General features: G+C 37.9%; 1 protein-coding gene across 6 annotated transcripts in view; it reads left to right on the top strand.

The window, feature by feature from the left end:
• Positions 1 to 16,522, top strand: part of SLC16A9 (solute carrier family 16 member 9) — a 48,439-nt gene extending 31,917 nt beyond the window's left edge. For 3 of the 6 annotated variants that reach the window (XM_027596925.2, XM_027596927.2, XM_027596924.2), the window contains 3 exons: positions 10,686 to 10,781; positions 13,262 to 14,179; positions 14,593 to 16,522. In XM_027596925.2, the coding sequence (XP_027452726.1) occupies positions 10,686 to 10,781; positions 13,262 to 14,179; positions 14,593 to 14,771 (1,193 nt within the window). In that variant the 3' untranslated portion in view covers positions 14,772 to 16,522. The remainder of the gene's footprint in view (positions 1 to 10,685; positions 10,782 to 13,261; positions 14,180 to 14,592) is intronic. The other 3 variants (XM_027596928.2, XM_027596926.2, XM_027596929.2) reach the window with 2 other exon arrangements.
• The last annotated feature ends 844 nt before the right edge of the window (positions 16,523 to 17,366 follow it).

Raw genomic sequence — 17,366 nt, 5'->3', positions numbered from 1 at the left:
ACATTATGTTCTCTTGCAAGGCACAAGAAGGTTTTTCATTTCAGCACTACACAAAAAAGGCAAAGAGAGAGGGGGGAGCATGAGACTGATAGCACTTCTCACTGACTTAGGAAGTGGTCCCTTTCATATGGCCCGTTAGGCAGGGCTCTGTTGAGTTGTGTTCTAAACATCCTGGGCTCCCAGGGCCCACAGCACAAAGTCACAGCAGAAGTAAAAAGTAGATTTTAAAACACATAATTGTTATTATTATTATTTTAAGATAAGGCAAGAGTGAAGAAAAACTGAGTGGTGGGGATAATTGATGATCCTGATTACAGGAGAGAAAAAGCAGAGGGCTCCGGGCCTGAGAGGACAGTTTTGGGGCAGATGCCTTTGTGATATATTATACTAATTGTATTCAACGTTCAACATCATCAGACTAGTCCTAGGGGCTGTTGGTAGAGAATTTGAAAAAGATGATTGCAGCTGTCAAAGTTTTTCTTAGTGTCTGAAAGAACCTAACTTTGTTGACTAGTGATATTCTCTTTTTTACTTGGGACTGTTTCCTGAAGAATACATAATAGAAATAAGAACAGCTAATATGCACTGAGTACTTCCTATGTGCTTGGCTCTGTGCTGAATTCTTTATCTGACCTCAGTTAATCTTCACAAGAACTCACATTACAGAGAGGGAAAGTGAAGCTCAGAGAAGGGAAATTACTAACTGAAGCTATATAAGTAGGAGATTTGGGGTTGAATCCACTCAGTCTGACACCAGGTCCTGACCTCTTTCACATTTTTGTAACTCTTTTCGGTGCTTTTTGAACCCTTGAAGTCTATTTTAAATTTAACTACATAGTCTAATACTGCTGAGACCTGAATCCCATGTTAGTTCTTTGAGAACATGCAGTACATTTTTGGGATTTTATATTTCCTGTAGTGTTTAATACAGTTTTGGATTGTGGGTACAAATACATTAATCTCTTGTGTAAAATTTGAGAGTCTCCACTGAATGATCATTTTGCATTATTGTCTAAAGTCATAAAAATAAAAATGTAGGTATCTGTGTTTATGCATGAATATTGGATTATTCCTTTTAGGACAAATCCCTTTTTACATAGAAAATTGAACCATTATGCCATTGATACGATTTGGGCATTTCCCCCAAACTCTGGACTACACATTTAAAGTTTCATGGGATTTTCCTCTTCCACATGGTTTCAAGGTTAATTTAGGCATACAAAGTTGTTACTGACTTAAAAATTGATGAGCAGTGAGTGATACCATAGCATTTGCATTACCTGTAGATAAAAATAAATTTTTAAGAAGAAAAAATTGGCTTGCAATGTCTAAGAGTTATATACATTTGATTGTGTTGGAAGAATACCTAAGGATATATAGAAAGAAAAAGATAACATTAAGTAACTCCCATAACTAAATGTCAATTTCTGCAGCAATGGAGGGAGTTTTATCAACCTATGAAGTTATTTTGTGATTTGGCTTAAGTTGCTGGAATCTTCTGAGAACTAACTGTGCCCCCCCCCCCCCCGCCCCCACCACCTCCATGAATCCACGATTTTCAGTTAAGATAGGACTTGAGATTGGTCTTGGCTGGTTCTGGTGTTATAGGGCTTCCATTTGGCTTTCTCCACTATGGTAACTCTTACCCCAATGGCCAAGGAACAATGTAGAGGGTTACACCCACAACCATGAATGGGTGAGCCAATGAAATATCAGGAACTTGGACGGGTCCATGGACTCAATGGATCCATTGTGAGCCACACCTGGGCCATGATCCTGTATATTACCTGGCCCCCATATGACCGCATTCTAAAGGAAGGCCACATAAATGCTTGAGGCCCCTAGTTAACCTTGGCAGCTCATGTTTTGCGTCCACCTAGACTCAAAAGGTATCCCACTTTCCCAAGTGCACAAGTACCTATATAAATGGCCATAGTTACCTTTGGGGAAGCATTTAAGGTATTGTTATCTACACACTTGTCATAGAGTTTATTGTAATGTCCTTCCTCCTGGAATCCTGGTCTCTCCTTCACTTAATGATTCTGGGTCAGAAAATAGGCTCAGGTTTGAAGACTCTGATTTGGCAATAGGTTCTGAATCCCTGCAACTAAGTAGCAATTGTCAGCTCGTGGAGAGAGTGCTGGGTTTAAGGTCAGGAGAAGGAGATTCTGTGAGCCTGAACAAGCTTGAGGACAAATGGCTGTCCCTTATCTGTGAAGGCAGGCTGGGAAACCTACCTCACACAGGTTTTGTGAAGACCAAATAAAGTCAAGTGACATATAAATAAAAATAAGACAAATAAAAGAATTGAGTTGGATTTCAATTAATAAAAAGATCGTTCTCCCTGCTAATTATTGGGGCCTTGTTAACTACTCCTAGCCAGCAGATAATTAATTCTTATTACCATGTTTGACGTCTTTATGTTTCTTTCTTTCTTTTTTTTCATCGGTAGGCTCATAGTCCAGGGCTTATTGAATATTTCTGGGATAAATAAATGAGATGATACTGAACAGTGATACTTCCATTCTATCATCATTTAGAATAGCCAGTTGAAAAGGAAGTGACAGGAAATTATTACGGTCTACACTCATTTTCCTTTTTGTATTGAGTCCCTTAGAAAAAATAAGAAAGAGTCACTTTAATGATAATATTAATTGAGCACCAGTTCTGTGCAGAATTGTATACTGAGCATTTTCATTTGCCTAGGATGAACTAGATGGTCTCTTAAGAGGGACAGTATGTGGAGGGAAGGAGCAAACACCAAGAGGCAGGCTCTGGGGTCCAACCATGTGGGTTAACCTTATGTTATTCACTTGCCAGGTGTGGTGACTCCAGGCAAGTTACTTAGCTTCTATTTTCTCATTTTTAAAACTGAATGTAATAATGACATCCACTTTCGGGTTTTGTGAATTGAGGAGGTAATGCAATAAATATTAGTTAGCACAACCGTTAATATTAGTTTTGTGACCTTGGAAAATTATTTAATCTCTCTGAACTTCTCTTTTTTTATTGAATGACTGCACGAGGCTATTGTGCCTATTTGTGAGAAGCACAGGAGGTGTTTCATACATCCCTTCCCTTAAATTCCTTTCTGTACACTTAGTTCAAGACCACAGCAGCAGTTTTTTGCTCCCGAGGAAGCTTTATGGAATCAGCAATATTTGTATAACAGCTTAAGAAGATAGAAAAAGAAATTAAAGCTTTTTCATATGTTTAATTATAATACAAAATATCAAAAAGGATACCAAAGTGTATCAATGGGCATAATTCTGTTTGACCACTTAATTGATGTTTTACAAAGGATCATCTTGAAAATATGATGTTCTCTTGTTCAGTTTTTATAGCTAACATAAAAAGGCCATTTCCCCCTTCTCAAGTGACTGCAAGCCGCACTGCCAAACCTGGGTATTCAGGCTTCTATTTTCTCAATTACTTTACTAAACCAAGAAAAAGAAAGTGGGGTGCAAGGTGGGGGTGGGAAATATGTGCTGAATGAGTTGCTCAAGTGTCTCCCTAATAATTTCTTTTTGCCTTTCTGAAAAGCGTAACTAAAAATCAATGTCTTTTGTCTCTTTTCCTCAGAGTATATTGTTTTTTAGCTACCTAGTTAGTATTTTCTTACTATTCCTTCTTGGTCTTTGGAAAAATTCAGTTTTCTCTTCCTTCGTTTTCATGGTAATATCTGCGTATGTAGTGAATCTGCTCAGCTTATTGAGATCGGGGAGGGAAAAGACCATGTTTGCAGACAGTCTGATTCTCCTGCTCAATTACGGCAAATGAGATCAAGGTCATTTCCTGAAGGTCATTTTAGCAGTTAGAGTTTTATAAGCCTTTTTGTTTTGTTTTGTTTTGTTTTTAATGGTTATATCATTAAAAATAGTCCTTTTATCTCTCACGGATGCTCAGTTGTAATAAGGAACTATGATTTTCTAATTAGTCTGAGGCTGTTATCGACATAATGCCATAATACTCAGGTAAAAAGTTGGTTAATGGTTATTTTTTAGAACTTGCTATATTCCAGGCACAGATACTGAATCTTTTACATTTTTTTTAAAAGATTTTATTTATTTAGTGCCAGAGAGAGCGAGAGAGCACAAACAGGGGGAACAGCAGAGGGAGAGGGAGAAGCAGGCTCCCTGCCAAGCGGGGAGCCCGATGCTGGGCTCCATCCCAGGATCCCGGGATCATGACCTGAGCTGAAGGCAGATGCTCAACCATCTGAGCCACCCAGGCGCCCCAATCTTTTACATTTTTTATGTCTTTTAATCTTTACAGCTATCTCGTGAGATTGTTTTAAAGATAAAGAAACTAAGAAATAGAGTTTAAGTAAATTCTCAAGTCCCCCAAGTCGCCCAGCCAGTGAGAGATAGAGCTGGGATTTGAATCCAAGCCTGCCTGATTGCCAAGCCTGTGCTCATAACTAGTCAATGTCATGTTCAGAATATTCATGCTCAGCTACAAAAGTCAGAGACAGTTTATTAAAAACACTAGCCAATCGCTTGCACTTTTAAACTCTTCATGCAGATGTTTGAAGCCAGCAGCATAAAAGTACCTGCATTTGGATATGCTAAACTTATTTATCTTTTTTGGTGCCTTAAGTTACCTTCCCACAGTTTCATTTCTAGAAGTAGGTATTTCTGGAACGCTATATGTAATTTCTTATCCTAACCTTTGGTCAGGATAATAAATCATCTTGGCTCAACTATTCTAAGAGGTGGTTCAAATACTTGCTTTAAAACATACAGAAGGGGAATTCTCCCAAATAACTGAGACAGGTCCCCACACTACAGTGACCACTGTCCTGGTTTGCCCAGGACTAATGGGTTTTCTAGGATATGAGACTTCTAGTAGCCAAACCGGGGATGTCCTGGGCACTGGCCCTCCCCCCGACCGCCACACAGTATCTGGATTCTGTAGCCTCACCATATTGCTTCTTAAGATTGCCATGTTAAAATGTACTATTACTAAAATGTTTCCTTTTCATAAAAGTAATACTGCAGGGAGAAGTTTTCATATATAAATGTTGGGGCTTGATATATATCTATTCAGTTACACGCAAAAATGTGTATATGATGGAAGGCTATTTAAAAAAATTCATAGACATTTTCAAAAATACATACACAATTTCAGATGTTATATTGCTCGTCTTCCTAAAACAGATCAGACTTCCACTTTTCATGCTTTTATTCACATGCTGGTTCTTTAGAAATGCTTGCTTTATTTATTCTAAATTTGAAGCATTTTATAATATCAGAGGGTTTTACTTCAGTTATATTTTCTTCTCTTAACTCTCTTATCAGTTTAATTGATCTAGGTATTTTTTTAGTTTATAGATAGGGATTGAGAAAAATGAGAAAATGAGGAAGTTTAGTGTGATTTGCCCAAAGCGTCATCCTATAATGCATAGAAGTAGCAAATTAGTTCTATCTTTTTTCAAACCATATAATTCTGTCTTCCTACTGATGTTATCCTAGTAAATTAATTATTGTGAAAGAAAAAAATCTTTAATATTTTTTGAGCTAAGATTTAGTTTCTGGCTAAAGTAAAAAGTAAAAAAAATTCAGTATCATTGAAGTGGGGAACAGATATAAAGAAATTATTTAAAAATACATGTACACACACATACATACAGAGTGATTGTGTTTGTTATATGTATAGAGACACAGATAGGAAGAGAAAAGATGCAAAAACTCAAATGAGGTTTATGGGAAAAGGTAGTAGACTAACTTCTGTGGGGAGTTCATTCAACCGATTTTAGAAACACTCTGTGCCAGGCTCGGACCTGGAACCAGGATACTTGGATGAATAAGGCACAGCCTACCTTCAGATGGCTCATTGTCTAGTTGGGGGAATAAACTTGTAAATTTGCAACTTGTAGCACAGCAAAATAAGTGCAATAATAAAATGAAGCCAACATTCCGTGCTGGTGTAGTATGTACCTGTGGGGGAGGGGGTGCTGAAACAGATTTCATGCAGGAGTTCATGCTTGAGCTGAGTCTGGAAGGACAGGTAGGATGCAGTCAGGTAGGCATGGGTTTCGAAGGGGAGTGAGGAGCGGTGGAAGGAGGACACTACAGGAGCTCAAATGGTATGATAGACCGTGGATAAGAGTGTTTTTACAGATATTTGTTTAAGGACCGCAGAAGTCATGTGGATAGGTGCAAATACCTCAAAGCATGGTGTGCACGAAAGGCCGGATGACAAAATGTTTTTATACGGACTTGACTGTAGGAGTGTGACATAATGAGAATTGTATGACAGCAGCTTAGAAGGTAGATTGATGGAAAAAGAAAAAAAAAAGAAGACAGATTGGTGGGAAAAGTACTGGAGGCTCGAGACAGTGATCAGGAAGGCAGAATTCATCTCAGAAAAGATGAGGTGGTGAACGGAGCCAGGGTGGGGCAGAGAGAGAGGGAGGTTAATAATTTAGGTAGTGGGTGTGCTAAAGAGCTTCTGTCTGGTTTGGTGGGAAGAGATGAGGGAAAAGAGGCCTCTGAACTTGTGGTCTTGCCCAGAGGTGTGTGAAATGGAACATAAGGTGAGGAAAGGAAATGTCAGAACATGTAAATAAATTTAGCTTTTACCTATCTAAGTAAAGGAAAACAATAATATTTTACTAATGTTTTTGCTTTGAATTGCTAGTAATATAGGTATTTAGTTTAAAAACTATACTGCAGGCTGATGCTCAGAATTTTTTTCACTGATAGGAGTCTGATTAAAAATGATTGGAGACCAAGGGATGCTTTAAGACAGTGGTTTCCAAACTTTATAGTCTTGGGACCCTTTACACTCTTTTATATAGGACCCCAAGGAACTTTTGAATATATGGATTATACTTATAGATATTTATTCTGTTAAAATTAACTGTATTAAAAGCTGAAAAATTTGAAAATATTTGGTTAGTAATTCATTTAAAGATAATAACAAACCCAGTACATGACAACATAAATAATGAACTTATTATGAAGAATAACTCTATTTTCTAAAAGAAAAACAATTTATGGAAAAGAGCTGCATTATTTCACAGTTTTGCAAATCTCTTCAGTGTTTGGCTTCTTAGAAGACTTCTGGATTCTCATACCGGCTCCATACGTAGTCTGTTGCAATCTGTTTTTTTGATTGAAGTGTATGAGGTAAATATTGTCACACACAAAGATGTAGTTGGAAAAGGGAGGAGTTTTTAACAGCCTTTTCATGTAATTGTAGATATTCTTCTTTGATACTATACCAAAACTTGATGTGTGATGATTTTCCAATGTTAATTATAGTATGAAACCTGGTACCACATCAATATACTTTTCACACTCTGTTATATTAAACCCAATTATTTATTCTGCACTTTGCTTTTTCTTTTTTTCATTTCTTTTTTTTAATTTATTATTATAATACCTAACCTTTATTTTTTCAAATTTTTATTTAAATTCTGGTTAGTGAACGTACAGTGCGATATTGGTTTCTGGAGTAGAATTCAGTGATTCATCACTTACATACAACAGCCAGTGCTCATCACAGGTGCCCTACCCATCACCCATCTAGCCCATCCTCCACACACCTCCTTCTATCAACCCTCAGTTTGTTCTCTAGAGTTAAGAGTCTCTTATGGCTTGTTTTCCTCTCTCCATTTTTTTCTTTTCCCCCTTCCCATATGTTCATCTGTTTACTTTCTTAAATTCCACATATGAGTGAGATCATATGGCATTTGTCTTTCTCTGACTGACTTATTTCACTTAGCATAATACTCTCTAGCTCCATCTACATCGTGGCAAATGACATATTCTGCACTTTGAATAGATCTTCATTCAAGCCTGATTTTGTAATATCATGAATTGGTTATTTGAAAAATATTGGTTCACTGAGTTATGAAAGAACTTATAAATATTGTTAAATTTCATTATACAACATCAAAAATCACTTTTGTTACTATCACCAACAGACTCATCAGAAAACCTTTATATATTAGGAAGCTGGCCAAATTCATGGTCATGGATACAAGTTTTCTAGAATTCTATTTTTTTCTGGAATATTTGGATTTTATCATTGGTAACAATTATTGCCAGTTGTCTCCCTTCTTAGTTTGTTTTCAAAAAGATGTCTGCCAAATACCCAAGTCTGAGTAACCATAGTTTGTCTGTATTCTTTTACATACAAACAGGGTTACACAGGAGGAGAGGGGCTATTTGAGCTGGCTACTAAAACAATTGCATAAGGGCTTTTCCTTGTAATAATTGTTGTCATCCAAATGAAGCATTTTAAAAAAAATTTTGTTTGTTTTTATTGTGAGTAGGTGGTTATGTAGCATAACTTGATACCAAAGTTTGGTACCAATACCTTGATTTGTGCTAAGGCCCTTGTGGTTTTACTCACCATCTCTTTTGCTCCCTCAGTGTAAATGTAAACATGGTGAAAAAAAAGCAGAGATCATGTTAGTGTTACAGTAGTCCCCCCTTACCCATGGGAGATACAGTCCAAGACCACCAATGAATGTCTGAACATGCATAGTAATGAACCCTATGTTTTCTCCTATATGTACACACTTATGATAAAGTTTAATTTATAAATTAGGCACAGTAAGAGATTAACAACAATTGTTAATAATAAAATAGAACAATTATAACAATATACTGTAACAAAAGTTACGTGAAGTGGTCTCTCTCTCAGACTACCTTGTTGTACTGTACTCACCCTTCTTGTGATGATGCGAGATGGTAAAATGCCTGAGTGATGAGACAAAGTGAGGTGAATGACGTAGGTGCTGTGACCTAACGTTAGGCTACTACTGACCTTCGAACCATATGTCAGGAGGATCATCTGCTTCTGGACTGCAGTTGACTGCAAGTAACTGAAACGATGGAAGGCAAAACTGCAGATAAGTGGGAGACTAGTTAAGACTATGAGGAAAATAGTTGTGACTTTATGGACTCTAGGAAAGATCTTGGAGATTCTAGGGAACCCTCTGTAATAACTTCCAGTTTAAGGTCAGCCTGATACAGATGTAGGAAGGCATCATGCTAACTTTTTCAAAAATTTAAGGAGAAAGCATTTCAAGTTTCTGTGACATCAAAAAAAAGTGAAATAAACTTAATGGCCTTGAAATAATTCTTAAAAATGCCTTTTTTTGGTCTCAGACTAAAAGTTTAAAAATTGTTTCAACTTTTCTGACATTGACATTTAGCAATCCGAAATGTCTTTTTTTTTCTTGTCTCTAATGCCTAACATTTGACAGAGCCCTGACAACCAAATCACAGAAAAGGAAATTCATTCGCCCTCCAAAGGCTTTCTGATGTATAGTCTCAGCTAAGGGTACCATTTTTTGGTTTTGAAATTGATTGTTTAAAAACAGTTTTATTTTATATCTTGAAGTGTCCTATATACACATAGTAACTGTATAAATCAATCCAACTCATGTTTTAGTTGATGAGATATTTTTTCCCCTTAAATCATATAAAAAGGGCACTTTACTTTAAAAAAGTTTGCTTAAAGTGTAATTGTTTTAGTCTATCTCATTTCTTTAAGAAGACTTTTTATGGAATCACAGATGATCCTCTGGGTCTTAAGTTGTTTAAAATGTTAATTTCCTAAAATAGTTATGCAGTATATTTGCGAAGCCCATGTATTCTTTCTAATCATAGTTTAGGTACCAATTAAAAGTAATGAAAATGATCTTAACTCATTTAATGGACCACGGTTAAAATCCAGTTTTTTAAACTATGGCTATGTGTTTGTTATAGAATGATCCTCAAGAGCAGATAATATTGCAGAGGAAAGGCAAAAAGCCATGAGTTAGAAGCCAGAGGAAAATTTTATGAAAAACAAAGTGGGTTTATCAGGTGCTAAATAGGAAAGAAAAGATTTAAGCTAATAAACAAAAGCCTTGGAGAAGATCTGGAGATAAATATTGTCCTTGGTTCTCAAGAAAGGGAAATTTAGTAATGTACCTTTTTTTAATTATAAAAGAATTTCAATCTACAGAAAAATAGAGAATCATATAGCAAATAGCTGTATGTTCCACTTAAACTTAACAGTTGTTAATATTTTATTGTATTTGCTTCCTTTTTTTTGCATAGATATTTTAAGCTAAATTAAAGACATTTTACTCCTAAATAGGGTAGTTTGCATCTCCGAAAGAAAAAAACTTACAAATATATATTTTACTGTGATGGGATGATCTGAGAACTCCAGAGGACCTGTGGGGGGGTCTTTGTCTTGTAGACTGGGGTGTGCAAACTATAACTTCTCACAAAATAGCTTGGACCAGTGAAAGGAACTTTCTCAAATTGTTTAGAGCACTTTGAGGAGGAAGGGACACTGAGTTCAGGGCAAGGACTTGGAAGAGAGACAGAAAGGGCACGTTTGATTAAATTTTACTATTTGGTGACTTAACCATTTTCTTTATCTGCCCGTAATGTCTTGATTTAAATTTGCATTATTCATTCATGCTTCAGAAATTGGACTTTTTTTTTTTTACTTGAGCCCAACCTTAGGATGGGTGTGGAGTAAGAACTGAGCCTACCCAAATATGTTCATTGGAGCTGCACACCTGACATCTAAAGGACCCAGGAATCCATGCTCTGAAGAGTTCTGGCCAGTCAGAAACAGAACGGCTTACTGGAGATACTTAGTCTTTTTTGTTTTTGCATTGAAGTACTATAGTCTGTCTTATTTATGCAACGTCTTCTTATGTTTAGGACTCGGATGTGGTTTATTATACACGGCAACAGTGACCATTACGTGCCAGTATTTTGACAGCCACCGAGGCCTTGCCCTTGGCCTGATTTCAACAGGTACATTTTCAAAATAAGTATAGCATTGTCACTATCCAGCCTTCTAATCAAAGTCAAAAGTTACCAAACACAGATGTTTAACCAACCACTTCCCAGCTCCCACTTAGGGAGCACAAGTTTTTACTCTAGCCCAAGAAGGAAATGTTATTTTCCACTGTGAATAAGGGTGTAGCTTCCAGAAAATCCTAGGATACATATACGAAAAATCTGGGGCATTTGATGACCAATATAATAAAGGAAAGAAAAGCTTATGGGCCCAGTCGAGTGAGTCACAAGCTGGTGAGAGCTTTACTAAAGAAGCAGAGTGCACTTATGTGAGGCACCTTCTCTCTGGGAGAGGTAGGAGAAATGCCAGGAAAGTGGGGACCCCAGGGCTCTGTCAGGAAGCTTGATGCCGACATTTCACCGTCTCCATTTACTGCTAAGTGTACAGTTTTTTCTCAAGTCCTGATTTATGAATGCATCTCCCTGGCCATGTGCATATCCACATGACAGCTGTTGACTCTTGTTCTTCCTTTAATAATCAGGAGATAATCATTGCGGGGAAATGTAAATAAAAAAGCCTTCTGGACTTCCTCTGATGTTTTAAAGTGGCATTGCACTTTTCAGATGGATTTTTTCCTAAGCTGTTTAGGGAACTTATCAAAATTTTCTGTGGCCAATATTTTATGAGTTTGCTTAGGAGACAGAGATGTCAAGTTGCGTAAAAGTTGTACGTTTACATACGCTACTTACTCGTTAATGAGCCCGTAGTCCTGGGAGGTCAGATTTCCAGAGAAACCGAGTAAGTTCAATGATCTTTCTGGCAACAGAATCCAAACTAATGTTTTATTCCTGAGGCCAACCCAGTGGCAACAAAGTGATTCCAGATTGAATTAAATGGAGCGGGATATTTACCAAAGGTGGTAAAAGGAAGCATTGCCAGGTGAGAAATGTGAATCATGGTCTAAGAGGAGACAAGACAGGGCCAGAGTCTGAGGACACGGCTAGGCTGAGGCAGAACTGGGAGAAGAAATAGCAAAAACAGAAGACAGAGAACCCAAAGCAGTTGGAATTTTGTTCAAAGAACCTTACAGGATCTCCTGCAGGTGTGGGAGAAAGCGTGAGGGTAGGCATGAGCTTAAAGGACAATAGGTCTTACCTGCACTCTGTTTTTGTGAGGCATTGTAATGTAGCAACAAGCCCAGACCCCGGACCCAGAAGAGCTGGTTTTGAATCCTACCTGTGTCACTCACTTGCTGTCTGGTGACAGACAAGTTATCTAACCGTTCTGTTCAGTTAACTGTTGAGTTAAGCCTCAGTTTTCTGAACTGTAAAATGGGGATAATAGTACTCATCACATCAAGTTATTGGGAATATTAAAGGAACATATGTGTAAGGCACATAGCAAGGGCTCTAAAACATGGAGTATTGTAATTATGACCTAGGTTTCCCATAATGTCCAAATTCATGTATGCTGACGATGCCAGAAATTGTATGCTGTATGCTTTCACTTGGTCTAGAAAGGAGGGCATAAGGGCCTGGGCTATGGCACACTGAAGTAAAAATGGATCGACTCTGGACAGTTAAGATTTGGCAGAATTAAGGAGTTTTTAGTTTCAACTCACAGGGAGCTCAGTGAGGCAAAATTAGGTAGAATCATGGATCTACTTAGTCCTTTTGGGCTGTGATAACAAAGTGCCATAGACTAGGTGGCTTATCTACAACAGAAATGTATGTCTCTGTTCTGGAGCCTGGGAATCCGACATCAGTATGCTGGCATGGTGGGGTTCTGGTGTCAGACCTCTTCCAGGCTGCAGATTGCCACTTTCTTGCTGTTTCCTCACATGGTGGAAGGGGAGGGGGTCTCTCAGGGGTCTCTTTGATATGGGTGCTAATCCCATTCATGAGTACTCCATGGGCTCATGACCTCATCACTCCCCAAAGGCCCCACTTCCTAATACCATCATGTTAGAGGTTAGGATTTCAACATATGAATTGGGGTGGGGGCACAGACATTCAGCCTATAGCATCCACATTCAGTGAAAGATGACAAGCAAAACAAAACTCACAGCAGAATTTTTTAAAAATTGAAAAGAAACCAAAAATCAAAATATGTGAAATATTGTGTCCTCACTGAAAAAAAGGAACATGGGCATGAAACAAAGATTTTTGGTAAGTGATCTTGTTCCATGGTGAACAGGGGTTGTTAACTAATGTCCACAGGCCAGATCTGGTCTACTGCCTGTTTTTGGAGAGCTCATGAGCTAAGAATGATTTTTACATTTTTGTATAGTTAATACAAAAATCAGAATAAGGATGTTCTAGGGCATATGAAAATTATGTGCAATTAAAAATTCAATGTTCATAGATAAAGGTTTATTGGAATATAATCCTGCTCCTTCCTTTACCAGTCTTATTTGGCTGATATTAATAATGGTTGTTCTGAGAGTCCCAAATTATAAGAGATTAAGATTGAACAGCTCCCATTTCCTTTTTAGGTTCAAGTGTTGGACTTTTTATATATGCTGCTTTGCAGAGGTTGCTGATTGAGTTCTATGGGCTGGATGGATGCCTGCTGATTGTGGGTGCCTTAGCTTTAAATATATTAGCCTGTGGCAGCCTGATGAGACCCCTCGAGTCTTCTGATTGCCCTTTGCCTGAAAAAACAGCTCTGGAAAGTGGACCAGCTCGATACTCCATTTACAGTGAGAAAGAAAAGGACCTGGAAGAGAACACAAACATTCTTGGAAAGAGCTATGGTGCTGAGGAAACATGCAAGAGCACCTTGGCCAGTGGTGGCCGCAAACAGGAGAGTCTACTTCTTAAAAACCCAGCAACAGTGGCGCATGCAAAAGAGGCTGAAACGTACAAAAAGAAAGTTGCAGAACAGACATATTTTTGCAAACAGCTTGCCAAGAGGAAGTGGCAATTATATAAAGACTACTGTGGAGAAACTGTGGCTCTTTTTAAAAACAAAGTATTCTCAGCCCTCTTCATTGCTATCTTCCTGTTTGACATCGGGGGATTTCCGCCTTCTTTACTTATGGAAGATGTGGCAAGAAGTTCAAATGTGAAAGAAGAAGAGCTTATTATGCCTCTCATTTCCATTATTGGTATTATGACAGCAGTGGGTAAACTCCTTTTAGGGATACTGGCTGACTTCAAGTGGATTAATACCTTATATCTTTACGTAGCTACCTTAGTAATCATGGGCCTGGCCTTGTGTGCAATTCCATTTGCCAAAAGTTATGTCACATTGGCAATACTTTCTGGGATTCTAGGGTTTCTGACTGGTAATTGGTCCATCTTCCCATATGTGACCACAAAGACTGTGGGAATTGAAAAATTAGCCCATGCCTATGGGATATTAATGTTCTTTGCTGGACTTGGAAATAGCCTTGGACCACCAATTGTTGGTAAGATGTTCCTTAAAGTCAGTCTATTTTCCTGTTATTCTTTGTAACATCCCTGGATATAGAAATCCAGATTGTAATAGTAGCACAGATTAGCACAAAATAAATCTGCATAGATGTCTCCTGGTAATGATTTATTCATAATCACTTTGATATAGTTGAAAAGGCCAGTATACTTGCTCAGGGATTTGTGTTCATTTTTTATTTGGGAGAAACTCAAAATGCCTGTTTATCGTTGTCCAAATTATTTGGGAGGTTCTTCTCTGCGGACTCCCAGTAGTCCGCTCTAGAGTACATGGGGTAATTAATATATATCCCGATCCTTACTGTATCAAAGATTGATGAAATTAATGGAGGATGGGCTTCCCCTTCATACGATTTCTATCAAATTCACTTATTTCTTACTGTCTTTGCAGGTTGGTTTTATGACTGGACCCAGACCTATGACACTGCGTTTTATTTCAGTGGCTTCTGTGTCCTGCTGGGAGGCTTCATCCTGCTGCTGACCGCCTTGCCCTCCTGCAACACATGCAACAAGCTGCTGCCCAAGCCGGCTCCATCAACCTTTCTGTACAAAGTTACCTCTAATGTTTAGAGGAATATTGGAAGGCACTACAGACTTTTCTCATAGCAAAATTTCACTGTGGCTGACTCTGAATGAAAAATTTTTTTTTAACAAATCCTGTTCTCTATGTACTGTATATGTAGCTTCTATCTCCTGTATATATTTTTCCCCTTTTTTTCTTTTTCCAAGAAGTGGGACTCATTACTCATGAGTTCTTGATGATGTAAAAATTTTGGCCTACCTTGGAAGGCTTTCTCTGTGTAAAGAAATATAATTTCTCTGTAGGCTCCATTAGTTCCACTGCAAGGCACCTAGAGGGGGCTCTTTTATTTTAAACCCGATGCAGGCAGCATGATGAGCTATATGTGAAGGCCACTAGGGACTAAATCACTCTCTTCTCTATGTTAGACTGGCTGGTACATGAAAACAGTTACTAAAATGGCATTAAGAATTGCAGTGGAGCAAGCCGATCTTTTTTTTTTCAAAGATATTTTGAATTACAGTCACTAGTTTTCACTATTTGATTTTATTTCCCTTGAGGCAGCACCCCATGTTCAGACCCACTGTGCTTAAATCGTTTCATTTCCTAAGGTGTTTGCTGAGAGGAAGGCAGTCTCCAAACAGGGGCATTCATCACAGCCTTGCTCATGGTCGGCTGCATAACCCCACTCACTCTTCTCTGTCAGCATCTAGTCAACTGATGTTTCCCAGGAAGTGCTGATTTCCAGGAAGTGCTGATTTTACCTGTTTCCAAATTGGAAATGCGTAAACCATTCCGTTCTGGCAAATGGGCAACGTCCCTTTGCTTCGGCCACAGTGGGAATGAATTGCAAATCCTTGCATAACTTCTCAATGAACCGTTTATTTGGTACTATCAGATTTTACCTGTATCAAATTTTAATTCAAGGGCAGAACTAAAACGTGTGTGTGTGTGTGCGCGTGTGTGCACGTGTGTGCGTGCGTGTATGTGTGCGTGCATGTGTGTGTGCGTGCATGTGTGTGTATGTGTGTGTATGTACTCCAAGTCTGTGTGGGACATGGAAAGAGAAAAAGGCAATAAGACATTCATACCCTGATCCAAGTTTATTCAATCATATAAAAATTTTTGGAAGAAAATCAATGTTTAATAAATGGACATTTTCCTAAAGAAATATTTTTTGACTTTGCTATATGATAGAATCTGCTAGATCTTTTAAAAAATATAGTTGCCTGAGTGCTACTCTTAGAGATTTTAATTCTGTAGGTGTAGGCTGTAGGCCAAGCATCAACATTTTTAGGGAACTCTTCAAGGAGTTCTGACAATAGAGCCGTCGAGAATGGCTGTTATAAGACTGGCAATAGAGAAAGAGTCATTCTCTTAAATAAAAAACAAAAAAGCAATAAACCATTGAGGTGAGGTGTTTTTAGAAATAGCCAACTGTGGTTCTTTAAATAGGATGCACTCTTCTTATTGTGCCAAAATTTTCTTTTCATTTCTTTTGAAATATGTAAGATTTTATACTTCTATGTTGCCTTTCTTGGAAGGCGCCTAAAGCACTTTATAAGCATGAAGCCCCACCACACCTCAGTGAAGTAGGTAAGTACTACTTTTCTATGGAGTAAACCTGGAGTGTGGGGGAATTTCATAACTGAGTTAATCCTACTCAATAATGCAATAATGGGGCTCCAAAGTGCCTTGGACTTCTACTCCATACTCAGACTTCTGGAAAGTTTTCTGTACCTCATTCTTTAGTTACTGTCAAGGTTAGTAAATAAAAGAAGTGACATTTTAAAAATTTAAACTAAATGTTTTTGTATTGAAAGTTCCTTTTTGCCAATATTATATTCAGGAAATCCTATAACCTGAAAAATTTAACTTTCACAACATCCCCACATTCATCAATGTTGATAATTGTCCAAATGCATCTTCACTCTGTCTACTAATGTCAACCAGTGTGTGCATTTTCCATTGTCTAGGGAATGATTTTTTTGTTACAATAAAATATTTTTTTGGTTTGTTTTGCATTGGTTTGGTTGCTTTTTCTCTTCTTAGCCACCCTCCTCCCCCAAATTGCAGTGACATTTCACTTGAAATGTAAAAAAAATTAATTACCACATGTTCACTTCAGACCCCAGAATTTGCTGACTGGACCTCAACACATTCAAGTCAATCTGCTGAACTATTTTGACCATTGCCTTCCAAAAAGCTAACATGTCAATCCTACAGAATGATGTTGGCAGTCATTAATGGAATTCTTAATATGTTCTAGGCACATTATATTATTTATCTTTCATTATAGCCCTGTGAGGTGGGGATTATAGTCTTCATTGTATGGTACAAAACATAATTGTCATGATGTGGACAACATATATAAGTAGCTTCCAAAAGCAAAATGAAGAAAGTTTCTAGTAAACCCTCTGATTTTTAACACGGCTAGGAAATGGGGCTTGGGTGGGAGGGCTGCTGTAAAGCCAATCCTTTAGTGAATAGACAAGTCATGTTTATGTAAATAATTATTCAATTTTGCCCATTTCCTAAGAATTAACATTTTTTTTAAAAAGTTTATGTATCTGTGTCAGGGGTTGAACTCATGATCCCGGGATCGAGAGTCACCTGCTCTTCCGACTGAGCCTGCCAGACACCCA

The sequence above is a fragment of the Zalophus californianus genome, chromosome 15, assembly GCF_009762305.2.
Source record: "Zalophus californianus isolate mZalCal1 chromosome 15, mZalCal1.pri.v2, whole genome shotgun sequence".
Lineage (NCBI taxonomy): Eukaryota > Metazoa > Chordata > Mammalia > Carnivora > Otariidae > Zalophus > Zalophus californianus.
This window is presented reverse-complemented; position numbering and strand designations above follow the sequence as displayed.